Genomic DNA, 21,275 nt, shown 5'->3' with positions numbered 1-21,275 from the left:
CTTCTTTCAGAAAAAGACAGTGAACCCCGATACAGGGTGACAGTATTTGTATTTCAAGCAAGTGTTTGTAAAGCTAGGGACCTTTAGCTGCCAAGTACTGAGTCTGAATATGGTCCTTCCTGGTGTGGGAAAGAAACCAGGATTAAAGGTGAATTATAGTTAAATCTGAATGGGTAAAAAAAAAATGTGTAAAGGATGTGAAAGTTTTAAACCTGAAGGAAAGGAAACCTCAACTACTTATTTTTTGGTTTCGTGGGAAAAGAGCATGTCTCTGTTATTGGTTCTGTTTCTGATCAGAAACCCTCTGTATCTGAAGACCTAGTTAAGGTCACCTGTAAGACCTAGAAAAGGTCACCTGTAACCAGTTGGGGAGAATGTTTTTGCTGCTTGGGACCCAGGAAGGGTTATTTGGGGCTGATGAGTGTTTCAGCCAGAGGCAAAGAAGCAAGTCTCTGCCATTGATTTTGTTTCTGACCAGAAACCCTCTGCACCTGAAGACCTGTTTAAGGTCACCTGTAAGACCTAGTGAAGGTCACCTGTAACCAGTTGGGGAGAATGATTTTGCTGCTTGGGACCCAGGAAGGGTCATTCAGGGCTGAGGAGTGTTTCAGCCTGAGGCAAAGGAGCATGTCTCTGCCATGTGACTGAGCCTGAAAAGATTATATCTCTGTGAGGCACCCATGGATGCATTGGTACAAGAGAATGCCTTTACCTGTGCACTGTTCTATTTTGCTCCATATCTGCTCTGAAAAAGAAATTGAAGATTCCAAGGAAGGTTAAAACTTCATACTCTGTATGAAAGTGAACAAGCAAAAAGATTTTTCTTCACACTTTGTATTTTTCTCCCTACCTGATCCCTCCAGAATTGGGCATTCTGAAGGAGTGAGTAATGACATAAGGTTTCTTTGCATAAATCCAATAAGACCAGTCATTAATAGTGGTTTTGTTAACTAAGATTTTGATTGGAATGTCGTACCTGAAGGAGGCATGTCTGGGTTCTGGTCATTACCAGAAAACCTTGAGGAACTGGGATTGACTTTCAAAGCTAGAGAAAGCCCACAAGAAAAGCCTGGTACTTTGGTTGGTTGTGTGGTTTGTGGCAGTCTTTCCAGGGAAGGAACAAAGGTTGCTTTCCTGAAGGATGGCTAAAAAGGAACCTGTAGGTACAATGGAACCCTCAAGGATTTGAGTGAAATAATTCATATAGGCAAAGCCAGCTGGCAGATGTGTAGCCCCAAGGGGCAGACTGAGAAGTCAATCTAAAGGTTCCCTGTGTAAGTTCCAGCAAAGCAGATTTAAAGATCATAAGTGATCCAGGCTGCTGTTGGTGTGTTTATGCAAACAAAAAGGAAAAATTAAAAGCTGGACTCAAACTAGTGACCTAATAACAATGAGAATGATCATTAGGAGAAAAATTGTGGTTTAAGGAAAATCACAATGCTCAGTATTAGACATCAGAATGGCATAGCTACATGTCTTGAAAGTTTGTTTTCACTAGAAAGTTAAAACCAGGTTTGTAATATCACCAAAGAAGTACAATTTACAGGTGCAAAGGACCTGTCAAATTGCCATTGTTAAATGTCATTGCAGGAAGGACCTTGCAACCGAAGGTCTTCCCAAAAAGACAGTCTCACAGGCACAGAGACTGGTTTGAGGATTGTTGTGTGAATTTAACCTGTATGTTCTTCTGTTTTCATAGGGTGTAGGCCTAAGACTTGAGTGATTGGTGCAATATAGACCTCACTTAAGGAGCCCATCTTTATCATCACCCCCTGAGAGCTTAGTTTGGCTGAACTAAGTGGTTGGGTTGGTGAAGGGTTCGGGTGGTCTGTGGGCTTAACTTTAGAACTGATTTTCCCTTTTCTGTCCTGATGGCTTGGACAGAAAGGGCCTAGATATCTGAAAGGAGGGAAATCCTAATATATTCCCCTCAGCTCGAGTGAAGTATAATGGGCCACAAGAGTTTTGGATAGGTGTAGCATGCCTTGTACACCTTCCTCCAGATAAGGCATTCTTTACCTAAGTCTCTGCCTTTGTCATTTAGTGATTATGATTTAATTGTGATTCCAACTCTCTTTCCAAATCTGTCACCTCCAGAATACGACCAGGATGCCAATGGTCCAGTAATGCCAGCCTTTGGACACCAAGCCTGCGACTTCCTGGTGACGGCCAACTGACGAGGATTCTGTAAGGTTCTTCTCCTTATAGGAAGGACTCCCTCCATGCTGCACCCCCCCTTTCAGGGCACCCCTCACCCAAGGGTAGGTAGGATGACGTCCATGTCCAGCTGTGAGTAGTTACAAGAAGATGAGACCTTCATTCATTGTCCTTTATATGATTATAAAGTAGTTGTATATCTCAAAGGAGGGATTATAAAAGGGTGTACCCCAGAAGGGGGCCTCAAATAGGGATTTGGAATGGGGTCCAGAACTCAAGGTGTCCCTATATTCTGTTCTGTAACAGTTTTTGGCATCCCTGGGTGGGCCAATAATTGCCCTCTGTCCCCTGACCTGTTCCATAACACAGCCCGTGTGTGTTTGCCACTTAGTCGTTATTCCCCTCTCTGTGACTTCAAGCAACCAGGTCTCTCCTGGAGCTCCTAGAGCCTTGTTTGGTTGGGGAGGGAGCAGTTGACCCAGCTCTCTCCCAAGAACCCTGTGGCAGACCCGGTGGACACCGGGTCTGGGGCTGAAGCCACACTGGTCCCCGAGCTGGTCCCTGGGACCTTAGTGTCCTGAAGCACTCTCTTTACCATCTGGTTTCTCAATGTGTGTTACAATTTTTGTTCTCCTATTTTCATATATGTTGGGGTATTATTGTTTGTTTGCTCTGTTCCTCCATAGATCAGCTAGGTTTTTCCTCCCATGTGTAGAAAGAAGTGGAATCTAATCCCTCCTACCACACTGCCATCTTCCTCTTCCACCTTTTTCATATTACTTATACTTGTTTGGATATTTTATTCTGATTTTTTTCTTCAGGACTTATATTAAAAGTTTAAACTCATGTACTGAATTGAATACCTTTATCCTCCTTCTAGATAACACAACAGCTTTATAATACAGTGCTCCACTTTCCTTCCCAACTCAGAGACTTACATGTTATCTGTTGCTTCCTATTTTAATTCAATCTCATTTTATTTTTAACCCAATATTGTTCTATATAGCAGTCAGTGTTATTTTAGATTTGCTTACATATTTGCCACTTTCTATCGTCATTCCTTTGTGCATCTCAGTTCTTCCATCTGGTATCACTTTCCTTTCGCCTGAAGTTCCTGCTGTACACTTTCTCTTAGTGAGGAACTATTGGGAAATTCTTAGAATTTGTGTGTGTGTTTTGTATTTGAAATGTCTTCATTTGGCCTTATTCTTAAAATAAAATTTCCCTCGCTGCAATTTTCTGGATCATCATTACAATTTTTTCAGCATTCTAAAGATACCAGCTTCATTCTCTTTGCTGTATAGACCTGAGACACCATCTGCAAGTTTAAATTTTGGGGTTTTTTTTGAAGGTACTTTTTTCTCAGATTGCTTGTTAAACATTCTGTATGTTTTTGGTATTAGGCAGTTTTTACTATATTTGTTCAAAGATGTGGATTTCTTTTAATGTCCTGTTTAAGATTTATTGGTCTCCTGGAAATTTGGTATCTGGAAACTTCTCAACCAGTATCTTTTCAAATATTGCCTCTACCATTCTTTGTGTTCTCTCTAGAAATGTGATTAAGCATATTAGAACTTACCGATTTATTCTCAAAGTCTCTTAACCTGTCATTCATATATATGATCTCTTTCTTTTACTCTTCCACGTCCTAGAAAATTTCTTCTGACCTATACTTTGGTTAGCAAATTCTCTTTTGAACTTAGCCCGAGTTGCTATTAAACCCACACACCTAGGTTTGAATTTTAATCATTGTGTTTTTAAATTTCTACAAGTCTTATTTGGTTGTTTTTCATTTAATATACTGCATTAATTTTATAATTTTGCACTGGAGAAGGTATTTTCAAATTTGTGGCTTATTTTTAAATATAGTATTATATATTCATATATATATATTTATATATTTAAATATAGTATTATATATTCATATAATCTCTGTTGACATTTCCAATATCCAAAGGCTTTGTAGCTCTATGTCTGCTACATATTATTTGCTGAGATTCATTAATGCTTCTTTACTTTTATTTAGGGCTTAGCTTTGATTTTACTGTGCACTGTTCATTTTCCTTGGCAAATTATTTACAAGGATGCTTTGAAGCTTAAGAAAAGGACATTACTTACTCAGCCTTTCTCTACTCAGCTTCTGCCTGATCTCACCCTCCTCTTTATCTGTGATGCTCCATATAGGTGCCTGCTTCTGCCAATATAAATAATATGTATAGCTTTTGCACTTCCTAGTGGGATATGCACCCTTTGGAAGTCAATTTCTGTTGGCACTTTGTAAGATTTGTCACTGCAGACCATAAGTATATGGGAACCTGCAGATTCTTATTGCCTCACACTTTCCCTGAGATTGGAGGTTGTACATTTCATTCTCTTTGGGAATTTCAGTTAAGAACAGAGAGGGCATATTATTTTCTCTACCTTCATCATGCATGTTAGGAACAAAGTCTTGCCTTATATAAAATACAAAATGTACAAAAGAGCTTATGTTGGTTGTGATAATGTAGGAAAAGAGAGGAAGAAGGCTTTTGAGAAGCCACAGGGTCAAGAGAAGAGGTTTCCTTTTACCAGAAAATAGTCTTTGGGCTCCAGAGGAGTGGTATCCCTATAAGATTTGAAATCTTCACATTAAGAGAGACATCAAGAAGCTGCAAACTTCCCAGAGCAGGGCTGAACAGCAGCCTAAGAAGAAGGGACCCAATGCACTTGGGTTGTCAACCTTGCCAAAAATTCTAGCAGTTCATGAGTGGCTTGGAAGTGCAGAGATGGGATATTTCAGCAGGGACAATGATAGCCTGGGAAAGAGCAGCATTCTCCTCTCTTTCCAAAGAGAGGACAAGCCTGTAGGATTCTGTTGCTTCTTCAGAAGGAGAACATGCCAGTGCTATTCTTGAGAAGGAATTTTTCATCAATCTGTATGATGAAGACTTGGAGCCAGACATGAAAATAAAAAGAGTAATATTTGTCTACTTCTGAGTTTGTAAACTAAGACACACACCCACTATAGAAATGGTTATTACAATTAGAGAAGAAGGACAAGGTGATAGGGAAACAGAGAGGATGGGGTGATCTAATTGGGACTGTTGCTAAGAACATCAAGCTTGGTCTTGCAAAATGAATAGGAGTTTTCTGGGCAAGGAAGGAAGGACCTTCCAAGCAGACAAATATGAGTAAAGGACTAGAATGTTGTGTCTTTGCAATGTTTCAATCAATTAATGCAGAGTTTTCAACTATTAATGTTCACCTTATAATCATGTTTTTATTTATTTATAAAACAAACTTGAGAGCCTTCACTTAGTATACTCCCTTCCACTATCTGAAAGAATTAAAAAAAAACAGCATGAAGGAGGGCCTGCTTCACAGTGTTTCTTTGCATTTAAAAGTAACTTAAAATGTAATTATTCTAAAGCACTATCAACTCTGATTACTGTAGGATAAACCTAACTCTGGTGGGCTTTCTGGAGCACTTTCCTCCCTATCAAAGAACAATTAATTTAGGTACTGACTGATGTGGATCAGTTGGTTGGGTGTCATCACACAAAGCAAAAGGTTGCTGGTTCAATTCCCAGTCAGGGCACATGATTGGGCTGCAGGTTTGGTCCTCAGTCAAAACACATATGAGAAGCAACAGATCAATGTTTCTTACATAGATGTTTCTTTCCCTCTCTCCCTCCCTTGCCATCTCACTCAAGAAGAAATAAATAAAATCTAAAAAAAAAGTTTATCTCTCTAAGATACTGTATTACCTATAGTTACAAAGGAGTTGCACCAGCCTCTGATATAACAAATTCATCACTTAAATATTTACCTAGGTCTGCTTGAGGGGTTTATATGAAAGCATATTAGAATATGAAGGTCATCCATAATATCACTGCACCAATACTATGATTTGTTGGTGAAATAGAAAATGTACTCATGCCCTGGCTGGTGTGGCTCAGTGGATTGAGCCCCGGCCTGCAAACCAAAGGGTTGCAGGTTCAATTCCCAGTCAGGGCACATGCCTGGGTTGCAGGCCAATATTTCTGTCCTTCTTTATTCTTCCCTTCCCTTTGCTCTAAAAATAAATAAAATCTTAAAAGAAAATGTATTCCATCATATAGAAGTTCTCTTTAATCTCTCGACTTTAACCAAGATACACACACAAGAAAACACCAGAATTTTGAGGATGGTTGTGCTCCATGAAATGACCCACATTCTATTTTGGCCCCTTTTTTGCACTTTTCTACCATCCCTCAGTATGTCTAAGGGGTACATGTGGCATTAGAGGTTTATATCATTCTCTCCACCAGAAAAAGGCACTTCTTTTCACCCAAACTTTACTTGCCTTCTTTGAACTATGTACTCTGTTAATCATATTTTTTGCCTTCTCAGAAAACCCAGAAATAAATATGGCTTTGAGTCTTTTTTCCTAGTTTTCAGGGTATAGCCTTTATATAAAGGGTTTAGACTGAGATAGACCCATAAGTTGAGCACTAAGAAAATGAGTGTTATGCTAACAAAAAAAAATCAACACAAAATGGATAAAATCAGTATTGATACCACCTCTCTTGTCAGAAGGATTATAAATATGCTTCTGGATAGAACTGGGAAACATCCAACTTCAATCCATGTGGTGGGGAGGAAAGAGCAGGACTATGTTCAGAACTGAAATGTATTGTAGCAAAGTTTATAAAAATGGAAAAATTGAGTGTAATTATTTGTGAGTACTTATTCCATACAAATATGAGCTGAATCAGGTATAATTTAATATTCTAAACACATAAGAGGTGCATTATTTTATAAGGCAGGGATGATTCATGCATTTAATAGACACGGAACACTTACTTTGAGTCAGGTTGCATGCCAAGAATTAAATACACAAGGAGGAGCCTAAAATGATCTCTATTTCCAGAGGGCTTGCCATTTAGTAGCACATGATTCTGATCTGTGTTCATTCATGTCACTGAGTTCCCCACTAGGACAGAAGTCCCTCTGAAGGCAGGAAAATAACTGTACTATTAGCCATGTTATCCCCCATACCTGACTGTGTCTGGCACAGAGATATGCTTAAGAAGCTTCTGATGAACAAGTGAGTGTGTTTATTCAGTATCTGTTCTGTGCCATGTACCATGCAGTAAGCATAATCAGTCTGGAGGTGGTTCCCCAAGCTTTCCCACAGCCTTATGTGATTTATCAATTACTCTTAGCTTTAATGTGGTCTGTTGGCCACTTTAGAAAACAAACTTTTAATTTTCAATTTTTGAAGCTTTATTATTGATGTATTTTCAAACTCAGATACAAAATATACTATTTCTAAGAACTGAAATAGGTTTTAGTGATGAGTTGGTTAAATGTAAACCATCATAGCAACAGCTCTACTGACTGAAATATTATTTACTGATTGTTATATATCAGGCCCACTGGATGCCTGTGAGACAATTTTAGGTAGACTAAGCCTAAAATTTTTGTTAGATGTAGACTCATTCTAATGTTTTAGAAAAAAAGTAATGACATAAATCAGAGACTTATTGGATATCATGAATATGGTTTGGAATGAGGCTAAATTCTTCCACTCCCAAATAACCTGATTTAAAGATATTTTAAAGAAAAAAGTGTTTAGTATATAATGGTACAGGTGGTACCAGTCTGTGACAAAAACTATGAAATTGTGTGCAAAATTTGACTATTTGGGACCATCTATGTGATTTCAGAGGATATCTAAAACAGATGGAAGAAGGCAGTACATATGTAAAGGGTCACTCTGTGTGTGAATACAGTGTCTGAAGTCAAACCATTGGGTTAAATGCTCACAGTGTCTGGATCAAGATTCAACACAGGTCTTTAATGTCAAAGCAACACATGGTTTGTCCCAGGCTGGCAAATGGGTTTTGTTTAATTTTATCCAATTTAAATGATTGGAAGAAGCCACCTGTGGCACCAAGTTGACAAGTATTTGAGGCTAATTGAGGGGAGTAGGTAATGATGGAAGATCTGTCTCAATCCATGTTCCCTCTGCATCTGTCCACTGCAGTCTCAGTGCCCAACTCCCAAAAGACCAAGTTGACGAGAACCAGCATGAAGTGTAGTAGGAATGTAATTGAATCAAAGTGATTGCTTCTTATTTTCCTTTTCTTCTTGATATTACCACCTATACTAAAAAAGAGGTACCCTTATATAAGAATAAGACTTCCACTTTAAAATTAAAATATGTTGTACAGAAGTGTTTTACCATAATCAAATGTTTTTCACCCTTAAGTTACCTTCTACAAAGTATAATTAAACATTTCAGTACACTTGTTAGGTGTCATTCCCTGAAAGAAGGAAGAAGGAGGAGAAGGAGGATGAGGAGGAGGAACAAAAGAGGTAGAAGAGGAAGAGGAGAAAGAGGAGGAGAAGAAGGAGGAGGAAGAAGAAGTAGGAGGAGAAAAAATATGAAGAAACAATATGTGCACTTCAGATACAGGCTGATCTTGGTCAGTTGTTGCCTGGTGCTTCTCCCAACTTTTGAAGTTCTTCAAAGCAATAATGGTGTCTAGCACAGAGTGAACCTGCTCAGGGATTTGCTCCAGTACAAGGATAGAGAAAACACACTATCACAATCAGATCAATAGTTTTTTTGAAGTCACAATATAGCAAGAGACACAGGTTGGCCCTTTCACAAGGCCATAGATCCAGTCTCTCCTATTGAACTGTGGCTACTTTCTGTAAGCAGTTCCCGTTCGATCTTGCCGTCATCTTGATACTCATCCAGCCATCTTTCAGGGAAAGAGGGAAGATAATATGAGAGATTATTTAAAAAAGAAGAAACATTACTTAAGACAGAAAATAAAACATGGAAAGGATTTGAAGAGGCCTTTAAAGAGGATCTCAGGAATTTAAAAATCAGTTAAGATTTCAAGCCACATTAAGTGATCTTTAGGAATTCAACTTTAGCAAACTTTTGTCCTATACTTGTTACATTAGTTCATCCTAAAATATCAGTTTTTTAGAAATATCTTATGACAACATTAAAATTTTCTAATATATCTCAGAATTAGTAAAACTTTATCATTTGGACTTTCTTTAGTGGAAGTCTTTATTTCTCTCCTTTCATGTGACTGGTAGGTATATTTGGTTGGTAAAAGAAGACTCCAGAATAGCAATCTTCCAGAGAAATATAACACAAAGCACATATGTAAAAAAAAACTAAAAGTAGAAAGGTTAAATTAATTTTAATATTTTATTTTAATAAATTCAAAAAATGACCATTATTGAGACATAATACTGCAATGGTCTGAATATTTGTGACCCTCCCCTAAAATCTAAATGTTGAAATCTTTGCAAATGTGCTTAAGTCATAGAAATGGAGCCCTCATGAATGGAATTTGAACCTTTATAAAAAAAAGACTCCAAAGAGATGTTTTGCCCCTTTTGCTATGTAAGGACACAGTGAGAGGTCAGCAGTCTGCAGCTTAGAAAAGGGTCACCACCAGAAGACAACCAACAACTCTTGCACCTTACTCTTGGACTTCTAGCCTCTGGAATTTGGAACTGTGGGAAACATTTCTGTTGTCATAATGTCAAGGGACAAAGTACCTAATCTATGGTATTTTATTACAACAGCCTGAATGAACCAAGACAACTACATTCTTTTTAATCTATATTTTTGAAATCTGGTATGTATCTTACCCCTACAGCACATCTCAATTTGGAATAGGCCTATTCAAGAGTCCAAGAGATACGTGGCTAGTGGCCTCCATGTGGGACACACAGTTCTAGAGTCAGAGCCACCTTGATCTGAATCCTGACTGTACCAATCATACCAAGGTAAGAAATGTAAGCACTGTGTGCCTCAGTGCTTATCTGTGAAATAGGAGTATCACAGAGCCCACCTTAGAGGTCTGCTGTCAGAATCAGAGGACTTCAGGTGTGAAGTTAAGGCTTCATGGTGGAGCTCGTTTTATGGTAAGAGTGCAAACAGTGCTAGCTTTGGACATTCCTCTAAAGTCTCCCAGGCCACAGAAGACAGGTGTGTAAACTTTAGGGGACCCCACAATATAATGGGTCCCTCTAGGTTGTTTTTTTTTACTCTACAATGAAGTTATAAATGTCATTTTCAGAGACCTCTTCTCATAATTAGAAGGGGACTTGATTTTAAATGGCTGATAAGTTATGCTGAGGAAACTAGTAAAACCTGGGCCTTCTAAATTCTCCATAATCTCAGTAGAATTTTCTGACAAATAAGTTTCATAGCAAGCTTAGTAATTTGTGCAGATATCTCTTCCTTAGAGGATAATTCACAAAATTATTGTCATATAATAGAAATAATAAATTGATAGACACTAAATTAAAATTCCCCAGAAGGCCAAGGGACAAAGAGACCTTGCTCCATGGCTGCCTCATTTATGATTTGTGCATGTCATTTAATCTCTTTAGGTTTCAGTTTTCTCACCTGTCAAATGAAGCATGAGACTAAGTGTTAGCTATGGTTTCTTCTTCTACCAAGGGGAGCAAGAAAACTTTCCTTTTCACGTAACCCTTGGCCTTCAGAAATAATGACCAAGGGAGACTCCATTAATATTGCTATACTTCAGTTAATAATAATAGTGTAATGATATGCCTGTGTGTAGTATTTAATACAATGTAGTATAATATAGCAAAACATTTAAGTATTTTCATTTGTATCATTTTGTTTCTTAAATATCCAAATTACAAGGTTTTTAATTATTCTAAAATATTGGCAGATCCTGCACAAATGTTATCTTCATCTTAATTTCTACTCCTTTGCATTGCCAGTAAAATTAAGTTTAGCTCTGAAGATAATATGACTATTTGCTTCTTCTCTGGATGATTCTTGATTTTTTAAATGTGACACTTTTAGAAAAATACTAGTATTTTATTTACTCCTTATATTTTCCTATAATTATCATCATAATTAGAGCAATAAAACTATGTTGTTTAATATTAAACATAGCTTCTTATGATACCAAAATATCTATGTAACTAATATACAACCAAATGTTATATATATACTGGCCAATATAGTCACCACTAAACATCTGTGACTATTGAGCACTTGAAATGTAGTTAGTTCAACCCAGGACCTGAATTTTTTATTTCATTTGATGTTAATTAATTTAAATTTGTTAGCCATATGTAGCTAGTGGGTACTATATTGGATGGTGCTGTGCAGATCTAGATCTTTAAAAATAAAAGTTGGTTAATTATTTGGAGAGTTCTAAATATTTGAAATATGATCTAGAAATAAAAGTGAGTTTTTCTACTTCATTTGAGTGTATGGCTGTATCTAAACATTTCTTTAATATAAAATTGCTCTTACTACAATAACACTTATCATCATGGAGCTTCCTATAGACTTGTTCACAGGTACTTTATGGACATTGTGTAAAATCCTCAAACAACAATGGAAAATAGGTGTTCTTATTGCCATTTACAAAGGAATAAACAGGCTCCCAGAACTAGTCAGTGATGGTTTTGTACTTCAAATCCAGTTCTGAAAAACTTTAATCCTTGCTATTTTCACTCCCTATTAATGAGTAAAAAAGATTTCCGGAAAAAAAAGAGATACAAGGATTCTTCCCAGAGCTCAAGTGTTATAAAATGGCAATAACTACCATGATACACATGCATTTTAAATAGATATGTATTAAGAAAACAAAGGGCAGATCAGAGCAATGTTACTCATTTTGTCCACACAAAATACAACTCCTTATTAAGATTCAAAAGGATATTTCTAAGAATGAAAATCATTGTAAGTAAAATCCACTCAGTCTACCAATATGCTTCTCTATGTGTCTGAAAGAGTGTACAACATGACCAGACAATGATGCCAAACACCTGCTAAACCCAGAGCACACGAGCTCTCAGCTTCATTTAATATCATATCCTTCCCCGTTATCATCAAGTGGGAGATCCTTGAAGACAGGGGCACTGCACTTTTTATCTTTGTATATCCAGGCCTTTGATTCTGGTTTGAAATGAGGGAATCATGTAACAATGAATGGCAGAAGGTGTGCTAATGACAGCTGAAATGAACTGGACAAGGGGGAGCATAATTTTGTGTAATGAGTTATTAAGTTATCACATACATACCTGTTGCATGGAAAGAGTACCTCTTGTTCACCAGCTTCCTCTTCATATTTAACAATAATACTTTCAAGAAACCATCCATTACCTGTGTAAATTGACAAAGGAGACCACTTTGACTCTTCAGTATAAAACATCCTAGTATTGTGATTTTATGCATAGACTCTCCAAATGTTCTTTTTTAAGCACACTTGTCAGGCAATTTGAGAACAAAAATATGCACATCCAAATTATACCAGTAGAGAAATGAAAGCATAAGTGACAACTTAATTACTCAGAGTTGTAGAAGCAGAAGAGAAAAACAACAGTCCCTATTAGGGACACACACTACTAAATTCGGGTGGGGGAAAAGGGATTTAAAAAGCTGAGAATAAAGAAAGAAGTAAATTCACATGAATCTGTTTCAGTACATTATTTATAGAAGACTGATATGTTTAAACAAAATATAAAGTCAAAATCAATCATTCTCAATGGTAAAAACTTAGAAGTTACCACTGATTAATGCACTGATCTGGTCAATCTGATTAGAGAAATAAAAGAAGGAAAGGAGTAAAGAAAATGAAAAGTAATGTGTTAGAAAAGAGAAAATAAAACTGTCTTTATTTACATATAATATGATTTTTTAAATTAAAAACCCAAAGAAGTTTCAGAAAATAGTAGACTTAAAAGAGGTGAGAAAATGTTAGGTATGTGTTGTAATATATAAAACTCAATTATATTTCTGTTGACCAGAATGTAAGAGTTAAGAAGCATAATCCACTGAACATTACAGTGTTGAATTATTATAAAAACTTAACAGTGTATTGGCAAATCTAAAAGTGGGTATAGTATAATTCATAGAAAAATATTTAAATTTAAGGAATGGTAGTAAAGAAAATATAAACAGAAAGCTATCCCATATTCATGAATACAAATAAATTATAGAGATATCAGTTTTCCTCAAACTAATCTAAAACTTCATTGTAATCACATCAAATTAACCACAGGGTTTTACAAGAAAATTGACAAGCAGATGACGAAATGTAACATGTGGATGAATGAAGCCCAAGAATATCAGAGGGGCTCCTGATCAGAGTAAGGTAAATGAGTCATCCTAATGGTTATCCAAATGTATTATAAATGTGTACTAATGACAACAATACAGAATTGGTACTGACATAGATAAATTGACTGAAGGAACAGAAAAAAGGATTCCAAATTGACCCATGCATTTATACAAATGTGGTACAGGCAGTCCTTGCTCTGTGCCATAGTACAGAACCACATAAAGGACTGCACACTGAAATCTGCCAGTCTTAATAACGATTGGGGAAATTTATGCTTGTTCTTTGTGAAACATTTTTGCCCAAACATCAAAAATGCTCTATCTGCTAGTTAGAAATGTATAAGACAAAATATTAATAATAATATTTAGTACCCTCTAATTTAAGACAAATATTGAGAATTAGAAGGTCTATTTCTTTTGTATTATTTTAAAGATTTTATTGATTTATTTTTAGAGAAGGGATAAGGGAAGGAGAAAGAGAGGGAGAGAAGCATCAATGTGTGGTTGCCTCTCGCATGCCCCATACTGGGGACCTGGATGGCAACCCAGACACATACCTTGACTGGGAATAGAACCAGCAACCTTTTGGTTTGCAGGCCCACACTCAGTCCACTGAGCTACACTAGCCAGGGCCTAAAAGGTCTATTTCTTTGTAAATAAAAAAGTCTATCAAGAGTATTGTGAATGGTGATTGCCTTCTTTGTCTTGCCTTTTTTATAACTTAAAAGTATCTTTTCTATGCTAAATTGTGAAACTACTTTCAAGTTTCAATAAGCCTCCAACATTTTACCCTCTGTACTTTTAATGTCATACAATACCTCTGAGAGTTCCTTTAATGTAAATATTTACCAACATCACTTCCTCTGTGACATGTTCATCCTTTCTGTCACAACCACTTATTTCATTTATGGCCACAAGTTCCCTTCATTGTTTCTCTGCTACTTATCTGAAGTCTTTCAAATGCAGCAGTGTCAACATTCCTACTGCTATGTTTTTCTGCTGTTATTCCACTTTTGTTTGATTTGAACTTCACTTCCAGCATTGTCACTTTTTATTTATTTGTTGCACTTTCATCTTCAAAGTACTCATATTTTGTAAAATGTCACATGGGTTTATCACCTGGAGACAAGGAGTCAATACGATGACAGGCTTTGCTGTCTGTGCATGAACCTGTGTAACACGTGGGCAGTAACTCATCACCAACAAACTTTGAAAGAAGTAAAGTGATTGGTTGCTGATCAAAATGTGCATCTGTTATTTATATAGTGATTTGGGGACTGAAAAAGTATCAGTGAAATTTTTACTTTATGCAACAACAATGAATAGATCATGGTACCTGATATGTGAACCATGTTGTCAGGGGACTCATGTTATTTAACTAAATAATCATAACTAAAATTGTGCATACAAAAATCATGCAAAACTAGAACTGTCTAGATCTGATAAAGATGACATTGTAGAGCACTCAGGAAAAGATGTAGTAGGTGATAAATGGTGGTACAACTGATTACCCACATAGAGAAAAATGAAAGTGGATTCCATCTTCATATCATACATAAATTTAACTCCAGATGCAGTAAATATCTAAATCTTAAAGATAAGACTAAATATGTATATATGTGCATATGCATAAACACACACACACACACACACACACACACACACATTTATTCATAGAACACACCCTAGGAGTAGTGCAGAATTAAGGTACAAAATACACTGATCATTAGAAACTATACCCAATTATTAAATTTAAATACATTAAAGTTAAAAATTTAGGTTCATTAAAATATATCACAAACTGGACAAATAATTGTGGTAGTAACTGCTAGTTGCTCTCCCCTTTTTCAATCACTGAAATGCTAAAGCCCACATTTCCCAGGTGTCTTTGCAGCTATACATAACTATATGACTAATTTCTCAGCAATGAAACAAGATGACAAGTAGTGGATGCAGTTTCCACCTCACTTGCTTTCAAATGATCTTTGCTTTAAGACTGGAGAAATGAGGGACATCTGTAATAGTATCAACAATTAAACAATGACCTTTGCCTTCTTCCTAATTATTATAGACAAGAACATGTACTTTCACAGAAAAAGAAATTCAATAGACAATTTTAAAAAATAAAAGAAGGCTCACTCTTATTAGATATCAGGAAAATACAAATTAAGACCACAGTGAGATACCATTTTATACCCATGTAGAGAAGGCAAAAATTAAGTATACCAGGTGTTTGTGAGAATTATGATACAATATAAATTCTTAAACACTATAGGTGAGAGTAAAACAGTACAGTCACTTTTGAAAAAAAGTACTTTATCTTATAAAGCTGAATGCAATCATATTCATTGATCCAGCATGCAGGTTTTTGAAGCTTCAATATTGATGTTTAGCTTAATAATTCTTTAATGTGGAAACTGTCTTGTGCATTATAGAATGTTTAGCAGCAACCCGGGCCTCTACCCACTAGCTACTGGTAGCTCCCCCAACCCAGTGTGATAGAAAAAAGGAAAATCTTCAGACATTTGCCAAATGCCCTTGGAGGAGACAAAAATCACTTCCATTTGGGGACTGCCACCCTAGAGGAACTCTTGTTCCTATATGCTAAGAGACATATACAGGAATGTTCATTTCAGTTTGCAACTGTCAAACTGAAGAGAACACAACTATTTACCAACAAGAAATAGAATATTAATAATGTGGCATTATATAATAGAATATTTCATAGACATGGAAATAAATTGCTTATACAAGAAAATGAATAAATCACAGAAACATAATCTTGAGTAGAAAAATAAACCAAGTTAGAAAAGATTTCATATAGCACACCTCAATTTTTATACAACAAACAAAAAAATGATCAAAATTATTCTCAAGGATGCCTGCATAATTAGTAAAGCCCTTCGCTTTTTAAAAATCAAAAAAGTCAAGAAATGACAAACCCCAAATTCAGGATGGCTACTTCAGGGGAGAAGATAGGGGCAGCAAATAGAAGTAGAAGCCGTGGTATTGGTGAGGTTCTAGGCTCAAACTGGGTGGTGGATTATCAGACTTTATATAAACAAATTTTGAAAAGGAAAGCCTATCATTCTGACTACTATGGTAATTTTTTAGTGAAAAATATACAGAATGTACAGAGTATAGTTTAGTTAAAGAATGTTAAAATGATGCAATAATAATTACTTTCCACTTTCCTTAGAGAAACCCATCAAAATTCCTAAGTATTCTGCCAAAACCTAGTTCCCACCTCCAGCATCCCTATTACATTTCATTATTTCTCAGAGGGCATTTTCTTGTTCTTCAGGACTAGGCTAGGTACCCTTGCTGCATGGTTCGGTATCAGTCTCTGTGCCACTTTTCCACTATGTGTCATACTTTTTATACTTGTTTATTTCCTATGGGTCTGCCCCCACTAGGTTCTGCCTTGTTGACATTTGAATGCCCAGGCTCCAGCAAAGATCCTCAACAAAAAATTCTTATATCAGAAAGCAGTGCTTTTCAACAAGTGATGTGAGGACCACAGGAATCAGAATCCCCTCAGGTGCCCGGGGGAAAAAAAACAAAAACATATATTTATGATGATTCCATACCTACTGAATTTAAATCTCTAGGTGTGGGCCCAGGAGTTTATTTTGTTTATGTTATTCAGATAATTTCTAAACATTCTGAGGCATCACAAAATTTGCTGCAAATTTAGGGCTTTGCTGAAGCTTTCTATTTATTCTATTTGAGGTTAGATACACACAGATATACTTTGTTCAAGTAAGAAAAGAATGTTGCATTTTCTCTCTTTAAAAATGGGAAGGGAAACAAAAAGCTTGCAAGTTTAGGTGACGTCTTTGCTATCCTGCACAGGTTTTACTAATTAGTGTTTCACTGAACAAAACAAACCAGTCTTTTGTGTATTGCTTTTAGTCCCTTAAACTTTTAAAATCATATATTTTTTTCCTTTTTTCTTCTGTCATTTTTATTTTTTGTATCAACCAACCTGGTAATAACACCTAATGCTTCAAATGTCCAGCCTGCTGCTTTGAATAAACAAATGCCTGACTTGCCCACCTTTGACCTGAGGAGCCCCTTGTGACTGTCCTGTAGTCACTGTTGCCACTGTTGCCACAGTGCTTCAGCGTTGTCTCTTTCAGTATTGGGGGTAAGGTCTTCTAATACTGCTTCCTTCTCTCACAACCACGAGGAGTCTCCAAACAGTATGGAATTTTCTAAGAAAACTAAAAATGGATCTGCCTTTTGACCCAGCAATTTCACTGCTAGGATTATATCCTAAGAATTCTGAAACACCAATCCAAAAGAATATATGCACCTCAATGTTCATAGCAGCACAATTTACAATAGCCAAGTGTTGGAAGCAACCTAGGTGCCCATCAGTAAATGAATGGATCAAAAAACTATGGTACATTTACACAATGGAGTGCAGCAGAAAGAAAGAAGGAGCTCCTACCCTTTGCAACAGCATGGATGGAGCTGGAAAGCATTATGCTAAGCGAAATAAGTCAGGCAGTAAAAGACAAATACCATATGATCTCACCTTTAAGAGGAACCTAAACAACAAAACAAACAAACAAGCAAAATATAACCAAAGACACTGAAATAGAGAACAGGCTGACAGTGATCAGAGGGGAGAGGGGAGGGAATTTCAGGGGAGAATGGGAAGGGTTTACAGGAACAAGTATAAAGGACACATGGACAAAAACTAGGGTGGGATGGAAATGGGAGGGAGGTGGGGAGGACTGTGGGGGTGGGCTGGGATGGGAGTAAAAGACAGAAAACTGTACTTGAACAACAATTAAAATAAAATAAAAAATAAAAATAAATTTAAAAGATAAAATAAATGTTTTCTTAAAAAATTAGTGGCTGATTAAGCTAGAGATTTCTAACAGCTGCTCTATTCTGACCCATACCAAAGTCTGCAATCTAGATTCTCATCAGCTATGCTGCAAATCCACTCACTGTTTCCAGGGGAGACTTGGAATAAATCTCAACATAAGTTTCCATCCTTTATGAAAATAATGCAAAAGTCATACCACTTTACAGTGACACCTTATATAGAAGACAACATATTATATCTTCTTTCCTCTATTCAGCTTCTTATTTCTGCCTTTTTAAAATTATTTCCTCTATATGGCCCTCAACTTATTTTATCATGTGTCTATTTTCTTTCTATACATTGTTACCTTCCCTTTTTATCTTCCTTTCTCCTTGGCTTGTATCTAAAATACACATTCTCCTTTCTTGCAAAGGCCATTTTTAAACTCTCCTCATTTCTTTTAAAGAGATTTACTCAAAATTATTTCACTGATTTAAGTCCATTCATATAATAAATGGTTGTTAATTAAATTCTGTACTACTGTGTGTTTTACTAGGCACTGGGAGAGTAACGTTGAATAATATGTAACACTAGACTTCAAAAAACTCTATAGCAGAAAGGAGAAAAGTATAGAAATAAATGTAATAAATGCTTTATTTTAGGTACTATGATATAAGTTAAAATAAGTAGTTGCATTTTAGCAATTAAGAATACAGGTTCTAGAGACAAACAAACATGTGCATTTAATTTAATAGTTATAAGAAAAATAGTGAAGGAGATTTTAATCAATTAGAATTGACTGGACTTATTTAACAGGTGTGAGAGGGATAGAAGATAAGGAGTGAAAGGAAGAATCCAGGATGGTTTCCAAGTTACTAGTTTTATAAAGAATGTGGGGTAGTGACTCAGGCAAAACACATAGGTAGGAAACCATGGTAGATGCAATCTTGAATACATACACACACAATAATGTTTTTGGATTTCAAGGAAATTTTCTTCATAATAATGTAGCAGTGCTCTTTTTATGTCATATACTAAACCTAATGTGACAATACTTCATTTAACTCTAATTTCTTAAAAGAAAATTGTTTTGTCATCTCAATTTTACATGACCTGTATATTCATTTTCTGCTTCACCTGTCTTTTATGCTACTTTTAACAAGTCTTCAGAACAAGCCTCTTACCAAGAAAACAAATCTTACCTGGACCTGTGCCATCATGACCAATCAGAATTTTCTTCAACTTTCCAAGTGACACTGCCTCAATGGAAAAAATATCGACCTGTACAATAAAAAAAAGACAACTGAGTGACTTGTTAGAACATCCTCTTTCTCTAGAAAAGAAAAAGCATTGCTATTAGTACATTATTAGTAATTATAGTAATATGTTACCATATTACTATGTTGTTATATATTACTACTACATCATTATTACTACTACTATAAAAAATCACCACTTACTATTTCCTGCCCCAAGTCCTACACTATGGCTTATGGAAAATATGCAAACCTGTCACATGATTCTTGCTTTCCTTAATCATACAGTCTAGTAAAAAAGATTTTAAAAATGTAATCATAGCACTTATTTTAATTCTACTCCTGGTAATTTTTTCCTTATTTTCTTATTTTACAGTTGAAGAGACTGAGACATACAGAATTAAATTACTTGACCACAGTTAACATCTAATGAATCACCGAGCAAATAGCGAGACCAGTCTGACTCCAGAATGTCTGCTTTCTACCACTGTTGTTCACCTCTCAGTAGCTTTTGTTTCTAAATAATGTATTTGGGTGTGTATGTGTGTGTGTATATATACACACACATATACATACAAAGTTTTTAAATAAACTCTTAATAGACACAAAGTTCACAGATTACAAATTCATAGCACAGTCAATGCACCCATCACACAAATAAAAAAACATTGACAGCATCCCAAAACCCCTCTTTCACCCACCCCAGTCATTACTTCCCTCAATGGTAACCACTATCCTGGCTTTTAACACTTTAAAATAATTTTTCCAGGTCTGGGACCATTACCAGAATAACACAGTGTGCTCTCTTTCTGCCAGGCTTATTTAATTCAATGTTTGTAAGATTCACCCATATTGTTTTGTTTAAAAGCACTCTGTTCATTTTCTTTGCAGAATATTATTCCAAATTATTTATCAACTACTTATACATAATAGTTGTTTCTAGGTTTTCACTACTATAGATAATACTGCTTAGATGTTCTTTCACATGTCTTTTTGTGTATTCCGTTAAGGGATTTCTGAGTTATAAAGCTTTAGTAAATAGTCTCAATTTTCCTAAATACTTAGCCCAATATAATACTCTCTGAATGATCAGGAATGAGAGTTCAAGGGACACCACAGACTAATCAATGCTTGGCATTGTGATTCTTTTTAAGCTTAAGCCTTAAGATTGTACAAATGACACTTCATTATGGTTTTTACTGTATTTTCATGATACAGTTGGTATGTTTTTCATGTTTATTGGCTATTTAGATATCCTTTTTCATATAGTATATATTCAGCCCTGGCTGGTATGCCTCAGTGGACTGAGTGCTGGCCTGTGAACCAAAGGGTTGCCTGTTCAATTACCAGTCAGGCCACATGCTTGGATTGTGGGCCAGGTGTCCCCAATAGGGGGCGCTTGAGAGGCAAACACACATTGATGTTTCTCATTCTCCCTCCCTCCCCCTCTCTAAACTAACTAAATAAATAAAATCATTTAAAAAGTACATATTCAAGTATAATGCTTATATTTTAAACTGGGTTGTCTGCCTTTTTCTTGTTGATTTGTGAGCATTGTGCATGTCATCTGGAAACAAGTCCTTTGCCAGTACATATTTCACAATAGTTTTCCTCACTTTGTGACTTGCCTTTTTACTCTTAATGATGTCTTGAAGAATGGAAATCTTCAATATTTAAACTGTATATTTATTTTTTTCTTTTTTGCTTAGTACTTCTTTTTGTTTTTTATTTAAAATCTTTTTTCTTCCTTTTTTTCTCTTTTTTTATTGATGTTCAAATATAGTTGTCTCCATTTCCCCCCACTACTCCTCCACACCCCAGCCATCCCCACCTCCCACCCTCGATCCTACCCACCTATGGTTTTGTCCATGTGTCCTTTATACGTGTTCCTTGACGACCTTTCCCCTTTCCCCTCCATTATCCCCTCCCA

At 36.1% G+C, this 21,275-nt stretch overlaps 1 protein-coding gene across 1 annotated transcript in view; it reads right to left on the bottom strand.

Annotated features, from left to right (window-relative positions):
* Positions 1 to 8,540: 8,540 nt before the first annotated feature.
* RP1 (RP1 axonemal microtubule associated) overlaps positions 8,541 to 21,275 on the bottom strand; it is a 301,394-nt gene continuing 288,659 nt past the window's right edge. The window contains exons 28-30 of the mRNA XM_045861452.1: positions 19,292 to 19,370; positions 12,229 to 12,310; positions 8,541 to 8,891 (exon numbers count right to left, since the gene is read on the bottom strand). Coding sequence (XP_045717408.1) covers positions 8,792 to 8,891; positions 12,229 to 12,310; positions 19,292 to 19,370 — 261 coding nt within the window. The 3' untranslated portion in view covers positions 8,541 to 8,791. The remainder of the gene's footprint in view (positions 8,892 to 12,228; positions 12,311 to 19,291; positions 19,371 to 21,275) is intronic.

The sequence above is a fragment of the Phyllostomus hastatus genome, unplaced genomic scaffold, assembly GCF_019186645.2.
Source record: "Phyllostomus hastatus isolate PE091 unplaced genomic scaffold, TTU_PhHast_1.1 phas_scaffold_21, whole genome shotgun sequence".
Lineage (NCBI taxonomy): Eukaryota > Metazoa > Chordata > Mammalia > Chiroptera > Phyllostomidae > Phyllostomus > Phyllostomus hastatus.
This window is presented reverse-complemented; position numbering and strand designations above follow the sequence as displayed.